Genomic DNA, 16,022 nt, shown 5'->3' with positions numbered 1-16,022 from the left:
ATGTTTTGGAATCTTACGTTTGTAATCTCCCTTCCCTCTGCGACATGTCCATACTGGCCAGGCCCAGGAGCCTGCAAAGAGGCTGGTACATGATGAAGTGCCAGCTCTTGTGACCTCACTCACACCTACTCCTGACTCTAGTCGTGTCCCGGGACACTGAGTGTAGATGTGTACAGTATATATATCTATATCTATATATATCTAAATCTATATATCTATATCTATATATGTATTTAAGTGATCTGCCTTTCTCCCTCAGACCCATTTTAAGACTTAAGCCTAATTTACATAAATTCTCAAACATAAAAATGACATCAAACATCCTATTAGTCCAAAATGCTACAGATATAGAGATTGTAAAAAGAAGATATGAAGAAATTCTTATACTTGGAGACTGAACAAACAGCACACTGATTAATAACAGATAGGGTAATAAGAAAATTAAGGAATACATCTCAAGATTCCTTGAGACTAATTGTAATGAAGATAGAAGTTACAAAATATATTGAACACAGTAAAGAAAACAGTAATTAATAAAGGGACACATAAGGAAATAGAAGAAAGATAATACTCATTAGTTTAAACACATGGCTTATATGTCTGGAGTACCAGTAACAAAGAAACCCAAAGACTAGTAGAAGAAAATAAATAATAAAAATAGGACCAGAAATCAATGAAGTAGTTGCCAAGAGAGCAATACAGCCAGCCAATGAAATCAGCAGCTGCTTCTTTGAAAGAAGAAAGAAGATAAACAAACCATTGGCAAGACTCACGAAGAAAAAAGAGTGTTCAAATAAACTGAACCAGAAATTAAAGGGGAGAAATTACATTTGAAGCTCCAGAAATCTAAGGCATGAGGATATGTATTGAAGACACAAAAGAGTCCACAAAACACTTTCAGAAACAATAAACCAATATAGCAATGTGGACTTCTTTAAAGAAGTCATTACACAATTACCGTATTTTCCGGCGTATGAGGCGACTTTTGAAACCAAAAAAGTCAACCGAAAACCGGGGGTCGTCTTATATGCTGAGTATATCCCGAACAATGTTTCAATATGCTGCTAAACAAAACAAAAAAAAATCAGGCCGCAGAGTTTCCAAATCTCTTTCTTGGGCACTCCCAAACAGTAATCAGGAGATCTGGGGGCCACTTCTGGCAAAACCCAGCTAACCGTTTTGGTGGTTCAGTGCTAGGGTCCGAGGATGGGGTGTTGTTTGGTTCATGTAGTGGGGGAGATTAACTGGTGCCACCAGGGAATTGCCAGAAAAGGAGCCTATGATAAGGGAGCAATCCCTGCAAGGCTGCTCGGACCGCCTCTCTAACTCCGCCAATCCAAGCAGGCTTTTTATGCATGCAAATTAGACAATGTTCTGGACCCGAATCTACACTGTCAAAAGCCTGCTCAGATTGGCCAGAGTCAGAGAGGAAGTCTACTACAGTATAACCTTTGAACCTGTGCTTGTTGTGATTGGCTCACTGTGGTACATATAGTTGCAGCACAGGAACGTTCTGTCTGGTGCAGCGAATATAGGCCTAAACCTATGTTTTACCTGCAAAATTAGGGGGTCGTCTTATACGCCCAGTCGTCTTATGTGCCGGAAAATATGGTACATACTTTTATACTAATAATGTATCAAAGTACAAGATAAATTGTCTATTCCCTTTAAAATAATCTCAAAAACATAAAGTACTTAGGTATCGATTTAAAAGTGGTGAGAGCGACTGTCCAGAATATAGAATCGACACAGTTCTTCACAACATCTACAAGAACCAGAGCCCATCTGGGACATCCTGAATACTACTCGATCTCCAACATGAGTCAGTTCAAATATGATATCCTGACAAGGAGGAAATTGGGAACAAATGGACATAAGAACAGGTTATCCTACTGTATCATCTAATGATAAAACAAAATCAGAAGACTTACCACACTATGGGCTGTGCAAAAGCCAAGAACGTGATCTAAGGATGACCGGCTGATAGAACCATGACCGGGCAGTATGTATTCTGGGACCAACAAGAGAGCCCTAGTCTAGGGTTTGGTCTACGGCCTGCATAACAACAATCATGATCTCCAATTCCAGAGTCCTGACTGAGGCAATTGCAACTGAACGGGTCTTCTGGAAACATAACGAAAGACGATATCCCAGGCTCCATCTGAGTTTCGGTGCAAGGGCCAAGACCACTAACCACAGAAGACAGATTGAAATGACATCGAGGAAACAGAACTTCTAAAATCACAAAGTCTTCATCATAAATTCCACTCCTTGACCTGTGCACAGACTGAGACCTCTAGATTTAAAGGTCTGTTTTTTGTTTTTGTTTTGTTTTTTTAAGTGGGAGAAGAAAGTTTAAAAAATGGTGTTGAAACAAATAGCTATCTGTTCGGGATAAAAATAAAATTAGATACTTATACCTTGCACCATATAGAAAAATACATACATTACTGATGGATTCCAGAGTAAAAAAAAAAGGCAAGTACCCCGAGTTCTACATACAATTTCAAGGAATTCGCGAACTCCCTAAACGTCGGTCACGGACCTCAAGATCATGGAGAAGCAAAAGTGTACCAGTAGCTTCTTGACTTAGTGCCAGTTACCAAGCACGTTTTCAAAATCAAATCACAAGCGGCAACTGAAGAGGAAGACATTAGCCAACCGTCGACACTTTATAAAACCTTTGAACTGGAAACAGAAACAAAGGTACGAGGGTACAAACGCAACATGACAAAATTAAGAAAACCACCCATTTAAAGACGCCTGAGTGCGGACCGTGGACGCGAACCCGTGTTAGCCTTTCAGAAATATAGAATCGGCGACATCTGTAGTAGTCAAAATTCCATCTGTGCAGAGTCATTCTCAAACTCAGTTAAAACAATAAATACAAGGTGTTCTATTTACTAGGGATAGCTGCAACATCAGCACAATGTCTAAATGTGTAGTAGGAATTCTCGAATACTCAGATGCGACACTGTGCCCTGCATTCCTCTCATACACAGTGAAACAATAGTTGCAGATAAGTAGCATCGAGAATGCAAATCTATTCTCAGCGTGGAAGGGAAAGCGCAAGATTAGAAATCATACGTATCTGTCATCTACAGGGAAGTCGTGTAGAGAGCCTACCAGGGGGATGGCATTCTAGTCTAAGTGAAAACGACTCTGTGGGTATTCTAGTCTAAGTGAAAACGACTCTGTGTAAGCTGACGACAAACTTACCCAAGGCAAAATATGTTTATTGCAGAACAGAATATTCAAATCCAAGTAAGCAAGGCAACCTCAGATCGACCATTTTAAAATGGTCTTCTTTTAAAATGAAGTAGAGCTTTAGAACTAGAGTAGTAGAGTAGAGGAGAGGGATCATAAATTCTAACGTGCTCTTCTCGCCTCTTCTTATAAATGGGATGACTTAGAAAAGCAAAGTTTCAACGTGTAGGGATTGGAAGCATTCGGGACCCGGATCTGGTAGTGATGAAGCGCCGTCAGGGCCTCCACCGCATCGGTCTTGCATTCCCACTCCAGGAGCCCAGAGAGTGTCTTGGCAGAAGCTGAAGCAAACAGAAGCCGGTTAGTAGCTGCGCTTGGATCAATTACCCAGGCAACGGAAGTTCCCACGAGAGCGAGCCCAACTTACGTTTCACGTGGAACACCTTGAACTTGATGAAGGTGGGAACCTCGTGGTCGTTGCACAACTTGGTGAAGGTCTCTTCGGTGACACACAGGGGGACGTTGTAATAATGCAGCACACACGAGGGCGGCTGGATGATGTTCTTGGCTGCCTGGCCGGCGCTGGTAAAGCTGTTGTTTCTGCTCATCGCGAAATCCTTATAGCTGCTCGTCCCATCCTCCAGTCGGAATGTCTCACTTGGAAACACCGAATGCTGCTTAGACACGTAGACGTTGAGCCTTTTCCCGAACAACTGGACGTTGTTGAGGTGCGCCACGGCTCTTTCCACAGCACGCTCGTCGCCCATCTCTACCAGCGCCGTCCCGGGAATGGTCTTCATGAACTTCACCTTTTCAATATTTCCGTACAAGCAGAACAGGTTGAAGACCCTCGAGCAGTTCATCTTCAAGGGATGCAGGCCGCTGACCATCGCCACTGAGCCCGAGGGCTTCCCTCCGTGCACGTAGGAGGAAGAGGCCTGCGGCAGCGGGTACGCCACAAGTGCAGGGGTATGGCGGGAGCCCATTCTGTAGCGGCTGGGCAGAGGCAGCAATGGGCCGTGGGAGCCAGAGCCATCGTGTCTACACGAAGAAGCATGCTCTCCCAGGATGGCTTGTCTCTGGCGACCCTTTCCTCTCTCTGGGCTGCTCAGGTACGGCTTGGTGTAGTCCCAGCTGTCCTTGTCGTTCCTAATCACGTTGAGACGCGTTGGCCTGGCATATTCGATCTTCAGTGTGCAGCACCCAGCATAGATGTCTGCTCCGTTGAGTGCCGCCTTAGCTTTCTGGGCGCAGAGGATGGATTCAAACTCGACCATTGCTTGGATCCCGTTTCTCTTGAAGATGACAATGCGTTGCACTTTTCCCACAGGGTTGCACAGGGTATATAAAACATCCACGGTGATGGGATAAAGGGGGTTCTGGATGGACAGCAGAAGGACCTTGTTGGCCCCCGAGGGGTCGTCCGTGCTCCCGGGCCGCGTGATCCTCTTGCTGGTGGAGTAGTCGAAGAAGGCCCGCCGGCCGGCGATGCGCAAGGGCTCCTCGGCCGCGAAGGTCACGCACTCCTTGGCGCTGTGGATGTTCTCGAACTCCACCAGGGCCTGCCGCCTGAAGGGCATCATCACCACGTAGCAGACGGTCCCAAATTTCTGCAGGGCCTCCACGACGTCGGCTTCCACCACAGACGCACAGAGCCCTCGGACGTGGACGACGGGCGACACGGACACTTTGTGATGGCCGCCACCCGCCTCAGGCGGAGCAAAGCCCGGGCAGCCTCTGCCTCTGCCGCCTCCGCCGCCGCCATCGCCCCCGTCCCGGGGCGCCGCTTCGCGCCGGGCGTCGCCGGCCTCGTGGAGCGCGTAGTCGATCTCGGCCTCCTCGGTCTTGAGGCGCTTGGCCTGGCTCTCGTAGGCGCGCTCCTCGCCCGGCGCCTCCCGCGGCAGCGACGACCACGACGACATGGCGAAGGCGCCACCAAGCGCCCTGCGGCTGCGGGGGTGGGGGGAGGAGTAGGAGGAGGAGGAAGAGGAGGAAGAGGACGAGGACGAGGAGGACGAGGAGGACGAAGAGGAGGAGGAGGAGGAGGAGCGACCCTCGCCCTACCGCTCCCCGCCGCTGCCACTTCCGCTCCCCGCGGCTGCCACTTCCGCTTGCCGCCGCCGCCACTTCCGCTCGCCTCGGACTGCCCTGCCAGGCCTGGCCTGGCCCGGCCCGGCCCGAGCCTCCCTAGAGGTCTGTTTTTCACATCCAGATCGGAGCAGAAGTCTTCCATACGCCACAAAAACACCAAGGGGAGAGTAAATGAACGTGAAAGGAGTCTATAGATAATCCCATGACAATATATCCCAACGGTAGAGAAACCCTGTATCTCTTAGGCCAAGGGGACTCCCGTTTCGGATGACCCCAAGATTTACTGTGCCTATGCAAGGGGGGAGAGACAAAAAAACACTAAATAATCCTCCTTTTTTATTTTTCTTTTTATTTTAATTTCTTAACTTTTATTATTTTTTACCTAGTTTTCTTCGATTTCTTTGTTTTGGTGTAGATTTTGAAGTTATATATTATATATATAATGTATATTATATATTTACTTTTTCTTTCTTCTTTTCTCTTCTTCCTCCTTGCGCCTTGTCATATTTCCTATCTCAAGACCATGGCAACTATGTGGTGCATATTTTTATGGCCGCAGTGCTCACTGGATATCTTATTTGAGTCCTCTTTTTGAACTGCTGTGGTGTTTCACCCGCTTCTTTTCCCCTTCGTCCCTCAGACCACGGATGAGAGCCTCTAGAATGACTCTGCTCACAGTCGGCGTAGTCGATTTTTACCCCATTATATGACCTTTCTCTTCCTCAAACAAAACCACATAACTTGAACTTTCTAGTCCCACCTCCCAATTAGAGAGTGTAGTAATGGAGGCACCAAGACCAAACAGTTATAAGACCACTAAGTAATAAACTGGACACAGAAGGGACCACGCAGTCTAGCACCCCCTGGGGGGTGGGGAGAGTGGAGGATATGGGAGGCAGGATGGGAGCGGTTGTGGGAGGACAAATCGGTGGTGAGAACTCCCCAGATTCAATGTAAACATGTACATGGAATATCACTGTGAACCATATGTAAGCCACTATAATTACAATAAATATTACCTTTTTTTAAAAGTGGTGAGAGACTATACCATGAAAACTTCAAAACACTTAATAAAGAAATTGAAGAAAACCCATAAAAATGGAAAAATCATTCCATACAAATATAGAGGAAGAATCAATATTTTAAAAAGACCATCTTACCTGTACTACTATAAACCTTCACTACAATCCTTATCCAAATTCAAGCAGTGCTATTCAAGGATTTAGAAAAATTTATAATAACGATTGCAAGGAATAATAAAAGATATCAGATAGCCAAAACATTTCTGAAAAACTGAACTGGCTCTTATTTGAAGCCATCATACAAACCCATAGCGATCAGAACAGCAAGATATTAAATAAGGCAGACCTTCTGAACAATGGGTCAGAAATGAATAGCAAAGAACAAATTTCTTTTTTTTTTTTTTTTTTTTTTTTTTTTTTTTTTTTTTTTTTTTGGGCACACCCGTTTGATGCTCAGGGGTTACTCCTGGCTATGAGCTCAGAAGTCGCTCCTGGCTTGGGGGAACCATATGGGACGCCCGGGGATTGAACCGCAGTCCGTCCTACGCTAGCGCTTGCAAGGCAGACACCTTACCTCTAGCGCCACCTACCCGGCCCCGCAAAGAACAAATTTCTAAATATATGATCAAAAAAATTTTAGAGAGGAGAATATGAAGTAAAATAAAGACAGACTCTTCACCATACATGAAGCACAATAAGTTACCCTGTGTAAGAAATTAAGGCTAGATATGTATTTCCTATCTTAAAAATTAACTCATAGTGGATCATAAACCTCGAGATCAGACATGAATCTAAAATTACATTTATCAAGCATGGCAGAACACTCCAAGTTATGGCTCCAGGAGTCTTCAACAATATGCTGTCCATTTCAATGGCTTCAAAAGCAAAAGTAAAAAAGTCAGACTATCAAATTCGAATGTTTTATTATAGTGAAAGAAACACAGGCTAAAACTAACAGACAGTTGACTAGGAGGAATATATTTGTAAGCAACATATCAAAAATAAAGGATATACAAAGTAATGACAGACATTAACTCCCTAATTCATTTTTTCAGTGTCATCTTCATAAAAATGGCATTTTATTGGAACCATTGTGATCCACAAAGTCCTTTACAGTTGAATTTCAGATATACAGTGAGTTAGGGCCATTCCCACCCTCTGTGTCAAACTCTCTCCACCAATGAACCCAGACTGCATCCTATACCACCACCCTTTGCCCCCTGGCCTGCCAGTATAACAAGCCCATTTAAGTTTAGATCCTTAAAATTTAGGTCTCTCGATTCTATTGTCATTGTCTTTGGCTTGGATACTTAGTTCTGTCCTTAATTTTTCTCCACCAGTGCATCTGAGACCACTTGGCCCTTGGCCCCCAGCCTTTCTTTATCCTTTCTTTTTAGTTTTATAGAAAAAATGTGGAAATATGTGGTAAAACAAGGTAATTCATGTTCCGAGGTTCTATAAAAAATGTAGGAGCCCCATTTTAAAAGATAAGAAATAAAAAAAAGAAAAACAAGAAAAAAGAAAAGAAAAAAGAGTATGTTTTTTTTTTTGAGTATGTGCAGCAGAAAATGAGAAAAAGAAAAAAATTTGGCCTAAAAACAGGGAGCTCCTACCCATGAAGAATCCTGCCATAAGACCACCTACAAGCTCTGGACATATTAAATTGTAACCACAAAGACTTTCTTTGTGGTCCCAGTTAAAGGTATTCTCAATCACAGTTGTCACAGTTAGGTTTCTGTAGTTAGAGATCCTGGTTATGGCACAGATCCTTTGTCTAAGGCAGAGTGTCAGGAAGCATCTTCTGGTTTCATCTCACCATTAGGTGGCAATGCAGGGAACCCGCCCTAAAGGCATGTTGTTGCTGTTTCCAAGTCGTCACGATGTCATGGGAACCTACTCTGGTGCAAATAAGTGTCAGGGCAGCATGAGGGCCTGCCCTGATAGGAGTCCGATTCCTGGTACTGGTGAGAAAAAACATGCCAGTTGTAAAGATGGAGTCCAAGGTTCTGGAGTGAATATGGCTAAAGTCTAATCAATTGAAGTCTGTCAAGTCACTATGACAAATGTTCAAAGTGAAAAGCCCCTGCAATATAAAATGTATTAATTATTATCCCTATTAGATAAGAACTTCTTTCTATGCATCAGATTTCCCGATTTTAATGTGTCTGTGCAAAAAGGAACAATGCCACATGATATTACTGGTGCATATGGGAGTAAAAACAACAAGTTAAACAATCCCTCTCACCTGGTTCTAACATGAACTCAGAAACCAAGAGAAACATGTTTACTAGAATTTCTACTAAACAGATCCAAAAAATGCAATGGGGAAAAATACCTCTACATAGGGAAATAGACCATAGGAATTATATCTATTAAGGAAATGCATCCAAAGAAATATACAAGGTAGATGTACGTGTCCCCATTATGTATTTTGCAATAGTATGGGGGGGCAATAAAATCCAGAGCACAGCTCCAGCCTGCAACATAGTGCTGTGTAGTTTGAAAAACAGCTGCCAGAAGTAACATATCAGGAACTGTCCTCTGGCTGGGGATTTCACAAAAACCCAATCTGGTAGCAGAAACAGTCCACAGCTAAGGGAGGTGGTAAATAAGGGGCCACTGATAGCAAATCAGCAGCTACTCGGGCTGAGGCAAGGTGGGCTGGGAATCTGTCTTTTTGCTATGGAAGTTGTTTGGCAACTGGTTATGAACTGAGGGTAAAAAGGGTTAAATGGGGAGAGTGAAGGACTGGAAAAGAATTTCCAAGGTGATAAGTGAGGGGGAGGAGGAGTTATATAAAACAGGGGGGAAATACAACAGAGACAGACATTATGTATATTACAAACTGACATAAGACAGGCCTTGAGGTGGCCAACACACACAGGATCGATAAATGTTTTACAGTTGAAAAGCTGGCCCAGGTGAGCTTAGAAAATAGAACACTTCAAAATAGAAAGCGTGCAAGTAAAGGTTTTCCATTTTTAGACCAAATATCATTGGTGAGGGTAAACTTTACTGAAGACAGGCTTCCTGGGTTCGCTTGTATAAAACATTCTTAAAAAAAATCATAATTTTCAAGTCTGAAAAACTAAGCAATATGGTAACGAGCACTGTAAGAGGAGTCTACTCCATGAAGTATTATCTAGCAAGGGTTGAGTATCCAGGTTCCTTTTCTATAGGAAACTGAACTCATGAGCATTATGGAAAACAATAGGGAGATTTCTCAAAAAACTGGAAATCGAGCTCCCATACGATCCAGCTATACCACTCCGAGGGATATACCCGAGGAACACAAAAACCCAACACAAAAAGCCTTCTGCAACCTATAATTCATTGCAGCACTATTTACAATAGCTACACTCTGGAAACAGATGCCCAACAACAGATAAGTGGCTAAAGCAACTGTGGTTCATATACACAGTGGAACGTTATGCAGCCATCAGGAGAGATGAAGTCATGAAATTTTCCTATACATGGATGGATCTGGAGTCTGTTATGTTGAGTGAAGTAAGGCAGAGGGAGAGAGATAGGCACAGAGTAGTCTTACTCATCTATGGGATTTAAGGAAAAAGACACTGTTATAATTATACCTGTTGTGTATGTAAACCATTTAATGGGATTATTATGTTACTGACCCTACCCTGATAGGTGATTGTGCCCTACCCTCGGGTGTGACCTGGCATTCTGATCCCACCCTAGGGTGGTACCTGATTCTGCTCCCAGCTTTGGGTGGTTCCTGATCCCACCATTGGGAGGTACCTGATTCTGAGGCATAAAAGCAAGGGTCTATGGAAGGCGAAAGGCTTTTTTCCTGAGGCCTATTCTTAGGCCTTTTGGCTTCGGACTCTTCTCAGAATAAAGAGCTGTTTTCGGAAGCCTGACTGCCTGTTGGCTTTCTTCCTGCCGCATTCTCCTCAGAACCACTGGCTGAACAGGGTAATAGAGATGTGGTCCGAGCTGGAGGAGAAAGGCCTCCTCCTACATCCCTCCATCAGTCAACCTCTTCAGGGGCTGAGTTGCAAGAAATAGCCAGAGACAATAGAGAGGATGGCTGGAAGGACCAGCCCATGATATGAAGCTTACAGAAAGGAATGATAAGCAGAGTTAGAGAAATAACTACGCTGTCAACTACTATGACAATGATAGAGAGAAATACAATGCTTGTCTCAAAGACAGGCAGGGGAACGGGGAGGAGAGAAATTGGGACATTGGTGGATAGAAATTTGCACTGGTGAAGGTGGTGGGTGTACATGTTATGGGTGATACAAAGCTACAAACATATTTGTATCCATGGTTAGTTGGGTTTTTCTTTTTTTTCTTTTGTTTTGTTTGGGTTTGGGGCCACACCTCGTGACTCTCAGGGGTTACTCCTGGCTCTGCATTCAGAAATCGCTCCTGGAAGGGGAACCATATGATCCATCCTAGGTCAGCTGCATGCAAGATTAATGCACTACCAGTTGTGCAACCTCTCTGGCCCTATTTATTTATTTTTATTTTTCTACTTTTCTACATATTTTTTTTTAATAAATCTTTATTTAAGTACCATGATTCCAAGCATGTTTGCACTTGGGTTTTATTCATAAACAGAATACCGCCCTTCACCAGTGCAACATTCCCACAACCAATATCCCCGCTCCTAGCCCACCTCTGCCTGTATTGTCTCTGAGCGTTATTACAGTAATGTCTTTCATTTATCTTAAAACTCATAGATGAGTGAGACTATCTTATGTCTATCTCTCTCCCTTTGACTTCTTTCACTCAACATAATAGATTCCATGTTCCTAGGGTATATGCTGTTACACGCCACTCAGGAAGGGCACACACATTAAAAGTGTTGCACTCCTGAAAAAGAATTATTTGCCAAAAGGCCCGTTTAGTGAAGTCAATCATTTGACCCTTTGCGTGGATCATTGGCAGTAATTCTAACATGGCTGTAACATTACATCCTTTCTCTATTTGGCCATTATAGAAATTCAGCTCTTCTAAACAAAGAAAGGACAGTGCCCAAAAGCCTGCCAAAAGTCTCATGCTGAGAGCTCCTTTGTGATCTCTCTCTCCCTCATTTTCTTAAAGGTATCTGGTTTCTCCTTACCTGTCTCTTCACATGCTAATTCTAGCTCTGATCTCATTGGTTTATCCCCTTTTTCCTTTCTCCCTGGCTACGCCCCAAATATCCCTCTATTTAAGGCCCAATAAAGCTCTGGCCTTGCTCTCTCTGGCCTCACCTCTTGTTTTCACCATGTAATTCTGTGTGTTCTCATTTATTTCATATTTCATAATTCATTATTCCATATTCGCCTTTTCGTGCTCCCGCTTGACTCTCAGTGGGAAAATGAACTCACTAAGGTTATGCTTAGGAACTTTTTATCTCATCAGGATAAAACAGTCCGCAGCAATATCCCTAGGAGTGGTATAGCTGGATCATATGGGAGTTCAATTTCCAGATTTTTGAGGAATCTTCCTATGTTTCCATAAAGGCTGGACTAAACAGCATTCCCACCAACAGTGAATAATAGTTCAGTACTTGACATACCATATGCATCCCAAGCACTTCCAGGATTGATTTCTGAGCACAGAGTCAGGAGAAGGAAAACCAGTGAGCACCGTTGAGTGTGCTCTTCCCCCAAAATAAAAAAGTAGAACTTAGTCAACACTGGTTTCAAAGCATTCCAAAAACTGACAGCATGGATTTACTATATTAAATGACTATCCAGAATAATTAATCAACACTCATCAGCTGCCCAAATCCAATCATTGACCCAATCTATGTAAATTGTCAAGCAATAATTCTGTTATTAGAAGAAAGAATTATTATTTTTTTTGGTTTTGGGGCCACACGATGCTTAGGGGTTACTACTGGCTGTCTGCTCAGAAATAGCTCCTGGCAGGCAAGGGGACCATATGGGACACCGGGATTCGAACTAACCACCTTTGGTCCTGTATCGGCTGCTTGCAAGGCAAACACTGCTGTGCTATCTCTCCGGGCCCAGAAAGAATTATTAAAAAAATCTTACAATGAGCTGAGTAGGCTAATTGCATATGATAATCAGGAGAAAAAAATGAAAGACATTCGGGGGCAGAAACATAGCATAGAGGTAGGGCATTTGCCTTGCATGCAGAAGGAAAGCAGTTCAAATTCTGGCATCCCATACGGTCCCCCGAGCCTGCCAGGAGCAATTTTCAAGAGTAAAGTCAGGAGGTGTGGCCCAAAAACAACAAAACTTTTATTTTTAAAAATGAAAGACATTTTTTTTTTTTTGGTTTTTGGGCCACACCCGGTAATGCTCAAGGGTTACTCCTGGCTATGTGCTCAGAAGTTGCTCCTGGCTTGGGGGACCATATGGGACACCGGGGGATCGAACCGCGGTCCGTCCAAGGCTAGCGCAGGCAAGGCAGGCACCTTACCTTTAGCGCCACCGCCCGGCCCCCATGAAAGACATTTTGTACGCCCAGGAGAAACCTAGAGTTAAATTTCTTACCAGTCATTTATCCAGAGATAGAACTGATGCTTACATTATATTGTGAAACTAAGTACTGAGAAAAAGATGAGCCTCTATTATTAGACATTAGTCCCTAAAAATCTCCAAGGTCAAAACAACCACAACTTTCCCTCTCAACCTCCCCAATGCCCTCTTCTCTTTCACACACACTCTCCCTCAGCTGACTCTGGGGCAAGGTCTCTTTCTTTTCGGATATTGTGTTTTGCACTACTGTTAATGAAGGGGTGCCATGTGGCTAACGGGTTACATGCGTGTCCCTTTTCTAGTAGACCCTTCTCTATTAACTGCACTATTGACACTGGCGGCAGGAAATGTGGACTGGTGAAGGTTTTAATACAGTGTATGACTATCAATCAACCATGAGCAACTTTAACTGTGAAAAATCCTGTTGTATAAACAACCTTAGAATGACGGTGTTTAAATAAAACTAAAAAGCCAATCATAAGGGAAAACAAACATAACAGTATACAAATGAAAAATGCTAACATGTGACCAACAGGAAGCATCCTAGTGATTAGATTGCCACGGCCTTAATGTGATGAACTTTAAAAATACTTGCTGATTATTTTCACAGGATGCTATATTAGTGAAACTGTTTCAAATATCATGGTGTTTGCTCTTAATGCAGCTACTAACTCTTCTCAATGTCCCTGGTAACAAAAGAAAATGCTTCATCTGTAGGAATCAGCTATTGTACTGGGTGTACGGTCAGTTTGTTCCCTTGCTTGCGACCCTGGAAGCTATCTTGTCACCTGACGAGTCCCTGTGACATTCTTTGCAGCTGAGGCAGACACACAGTAAAGGAGGCTCCTCCAACCCATAGCAATGAGTTCTTTACATTGCTATTATGAGCATTACTCTCAAGACCCCTCTTGTGCACACAGTGACTAAGGCCTGGTAATAATTCTGCCAGATAAGACCTTCACTGCCACTGCAGGCCCAGTAAAGATGGATCCCACACCCAAAGAAGCTCTACCAGGAACGGCATATCAAAGACCACCAACTACTCCCAACTCTTCTCCTAACAATTACCTAGCAGAAAACCTAAGTAAGCCGCAAATGGGCCACAGACCTAGGGAATCCTAACATAGCTTAAGAGGGGAAGCCCTAAAAAAGCAAACTTAGAACAAAGGAGGTGCACACATGTGTTATCAGTTTATACAAATGATACTTTTATGATTATGTCCACATCACTCTCCTCTTGACATGAGTACTTCTGTAACTTTCGTGCTTTGACCCTCGACTGTGTACTAACATTTTTCTGCCTTTGGAGAAGCCCAGTTTTCTCCTGATCCTGTTACTCTCTTTCATGCTCGTCCTCTCCCTACATTTCTTCAGAAATTCCAACTAGAGCCCATTTTCCTGTTTTCATTTCATTACTTGTTCTCTTCCTGAAATTCTTTTCTGGAAGAAAGGTGATAGACATGAAGTGCCTGGGTAAGGCCTAGGACTCACAAAGAGTGAGGCTCAAAGTCCTACATTTCCCCCCAGACATGTACCTGGATGACCGAGATAGACAGAGATCAACGTATAGATTTCCTCATTGGGGCTTCTGCCTCTCTTCTTCCCACTTCAGGAAGGTCACCTGGAGACGCACCAAGATCATCACAACCAACTCTCCTGCACAGAACTCTAAGGTGCAAATCTTATTTGCTTAATTGTGGTGAATGACCAACTCTACGGGAGCGTATTCCTTATAGTACAAAATTACACGTGTCCATCATAAATTGTCTTTAACATTCCCATTTATCATGACATGTACCAGAGGAGTCTAGAACAAGAATAATATTTTCATATGAAACTAAAGCTGCTGAATCAACCTGACATTATTTCAGAGTGCCAAAGCATCAAATTCATCTGATCCCATATAACTAACAAATTTGAGACTTCATAGAGACCTTTAACTCAAGTATGCCCAATTGTAATCCTGATGCTTTATAGACTCTTCAAATGGTGTGATTTTAAATCAAAATTAGGCTTTAGAAGCTGTCCCTTTGTTCACCTGGCACTACATAAGCTAGTTCTACAAATACCTCCCTTTATTTGCTAGCAGTAAATAGGTCTATGGAGTATCTCTCAAATGGAGCCAATAATGTATAGTATTGAAATAGTACCTGAGGGGCCGGAGCAGTGGCACAGGCTGGAAGGTGTCTGCCTTGAGGGCACTAACCACGGACAGACAGCGGTTCGATCCCCCGGCGTCCCATCTGGTCCCCCAAGCCAGGAGGGATTTCTGAGCGCAGAGCCAGGAGTAACCCCTGAGAGTCATGGGGTGTGGCCGAAAAACAAACAAACAAAAGGAGTCACCTGAAACATTTCAGTTTGTTTCTTCAGCTCAGTGGAGACAATATAACTGGTAATGTCTATCTCAAAAAGATAATGAGAGTACATTCATTCTGCTTACTAAAACGTAGCAATAAGGAGGCAGAGAAGTAGCCAGTGAGATATTTTTGAAGTAGATAGGAGCAATTCTCCTTGAGAGAAAGGAAGTTGTGAGTGCAACAGAAAGAACAGCAAGACTAGTTTAAGTTTAGCATTACTCAGGTTTCATATTAATTAAACTATGGTACAATGAGGATCACATATAGAAATAAATTCTGGAGGTAACATAAAAGACAAATACCAAACTGTGAATTTAAATGTGATGATGGAAGTAATGGCTGGAAACAAAAGAAGTTAAACAACAGCATGAGTGTCTGGAGAGAGTACAGTGGGTAGGGTGCTGTCTTTACATGCAGATGGCCTTGGTTTAGTCCTTAGCACTACATATGTTCCCATGAGCCCCTTTGGGAGATACAACAACACAGAGATAGAACGTAAAGGATATATTCAAAATCAGAGCGAACCAAACAAAAAATAAGAAATGTGACCATATGTATCCTACAGAGCACCTTCTAAAGACATCAAGAAATAATAATTCACAGTAATAAGACCCTCTGAAGAAAACATAGCTGTGAAATGATGGAAAGCAACATTCAATCAGGTAAAATGAGTAACCTTACTAATGGTAAACAAATCTGTTATAGTTTAATGACAACAGGCCTCAGCCAAGGACTTATTTGAACTTGAGCAGCTTCCTCTATCATTTACAACAAACTTCCCAGATGATTTTAAAAATTAAATTAGATTACATGTAAGTGCTTAAGAGCACAACTCCATGTATAAAAGATTATTAAGTCTCACTTTACTCAGTTATCATCAT

The 16,022-nt window shown here is 43.0% G+C and overlaps 1 protein-coding gene across 1 annotated transcript; it reads right to left on the bottom strand.

The window, feature by feature from the left end:
• Positions 1-3,358: 3,358 nt before the first annotated feature.
• On the bottom strand, positions 3,359-5,129 carry LOC125999574 (heterogeneous nuclear ribonucleoprotein L-like). Its single transcript, XM_049767654.1, has 2 exons — positions 3,635-5,129; positions 3,359-3,548 (listed from the first exon to the last, which is right to left on the bottom strand). The coding sequence occupies exons 1-2, from the start codon at positions 5,127-5,129 to the stop codon at positions 3,394-3,396; spliced, it is 1,650 nt and encodes a 549-aa protein (XP_049623611.1). The 3' UTR covers positions 3,359-3,393.
• Between the last annotated feature and the right edge of the window lie 10,893 nt (positions 5,130-16,022).

The sequence above is a fragment of the Suncus etruscus genome, chromosome X (genome assembly GCF_024139225.1).
Source record: "Suncus etruscus isolate mSunEtr1 chromosome X, mSunEtr1.pri.cur, whole genome shotgun sequence".
NCBI classification, from domain to species: Eukaryota; Metazoa; Chordata; class Mammalia; order Eulipotyphla; family Soricidae; genus Suncus; species Suncus etruscus.
The sequence above is the reverse complement of the archived record's forward strand: the minus strand, read 5'-3'. Positions and strand labels throughout refer to the sequence as shown.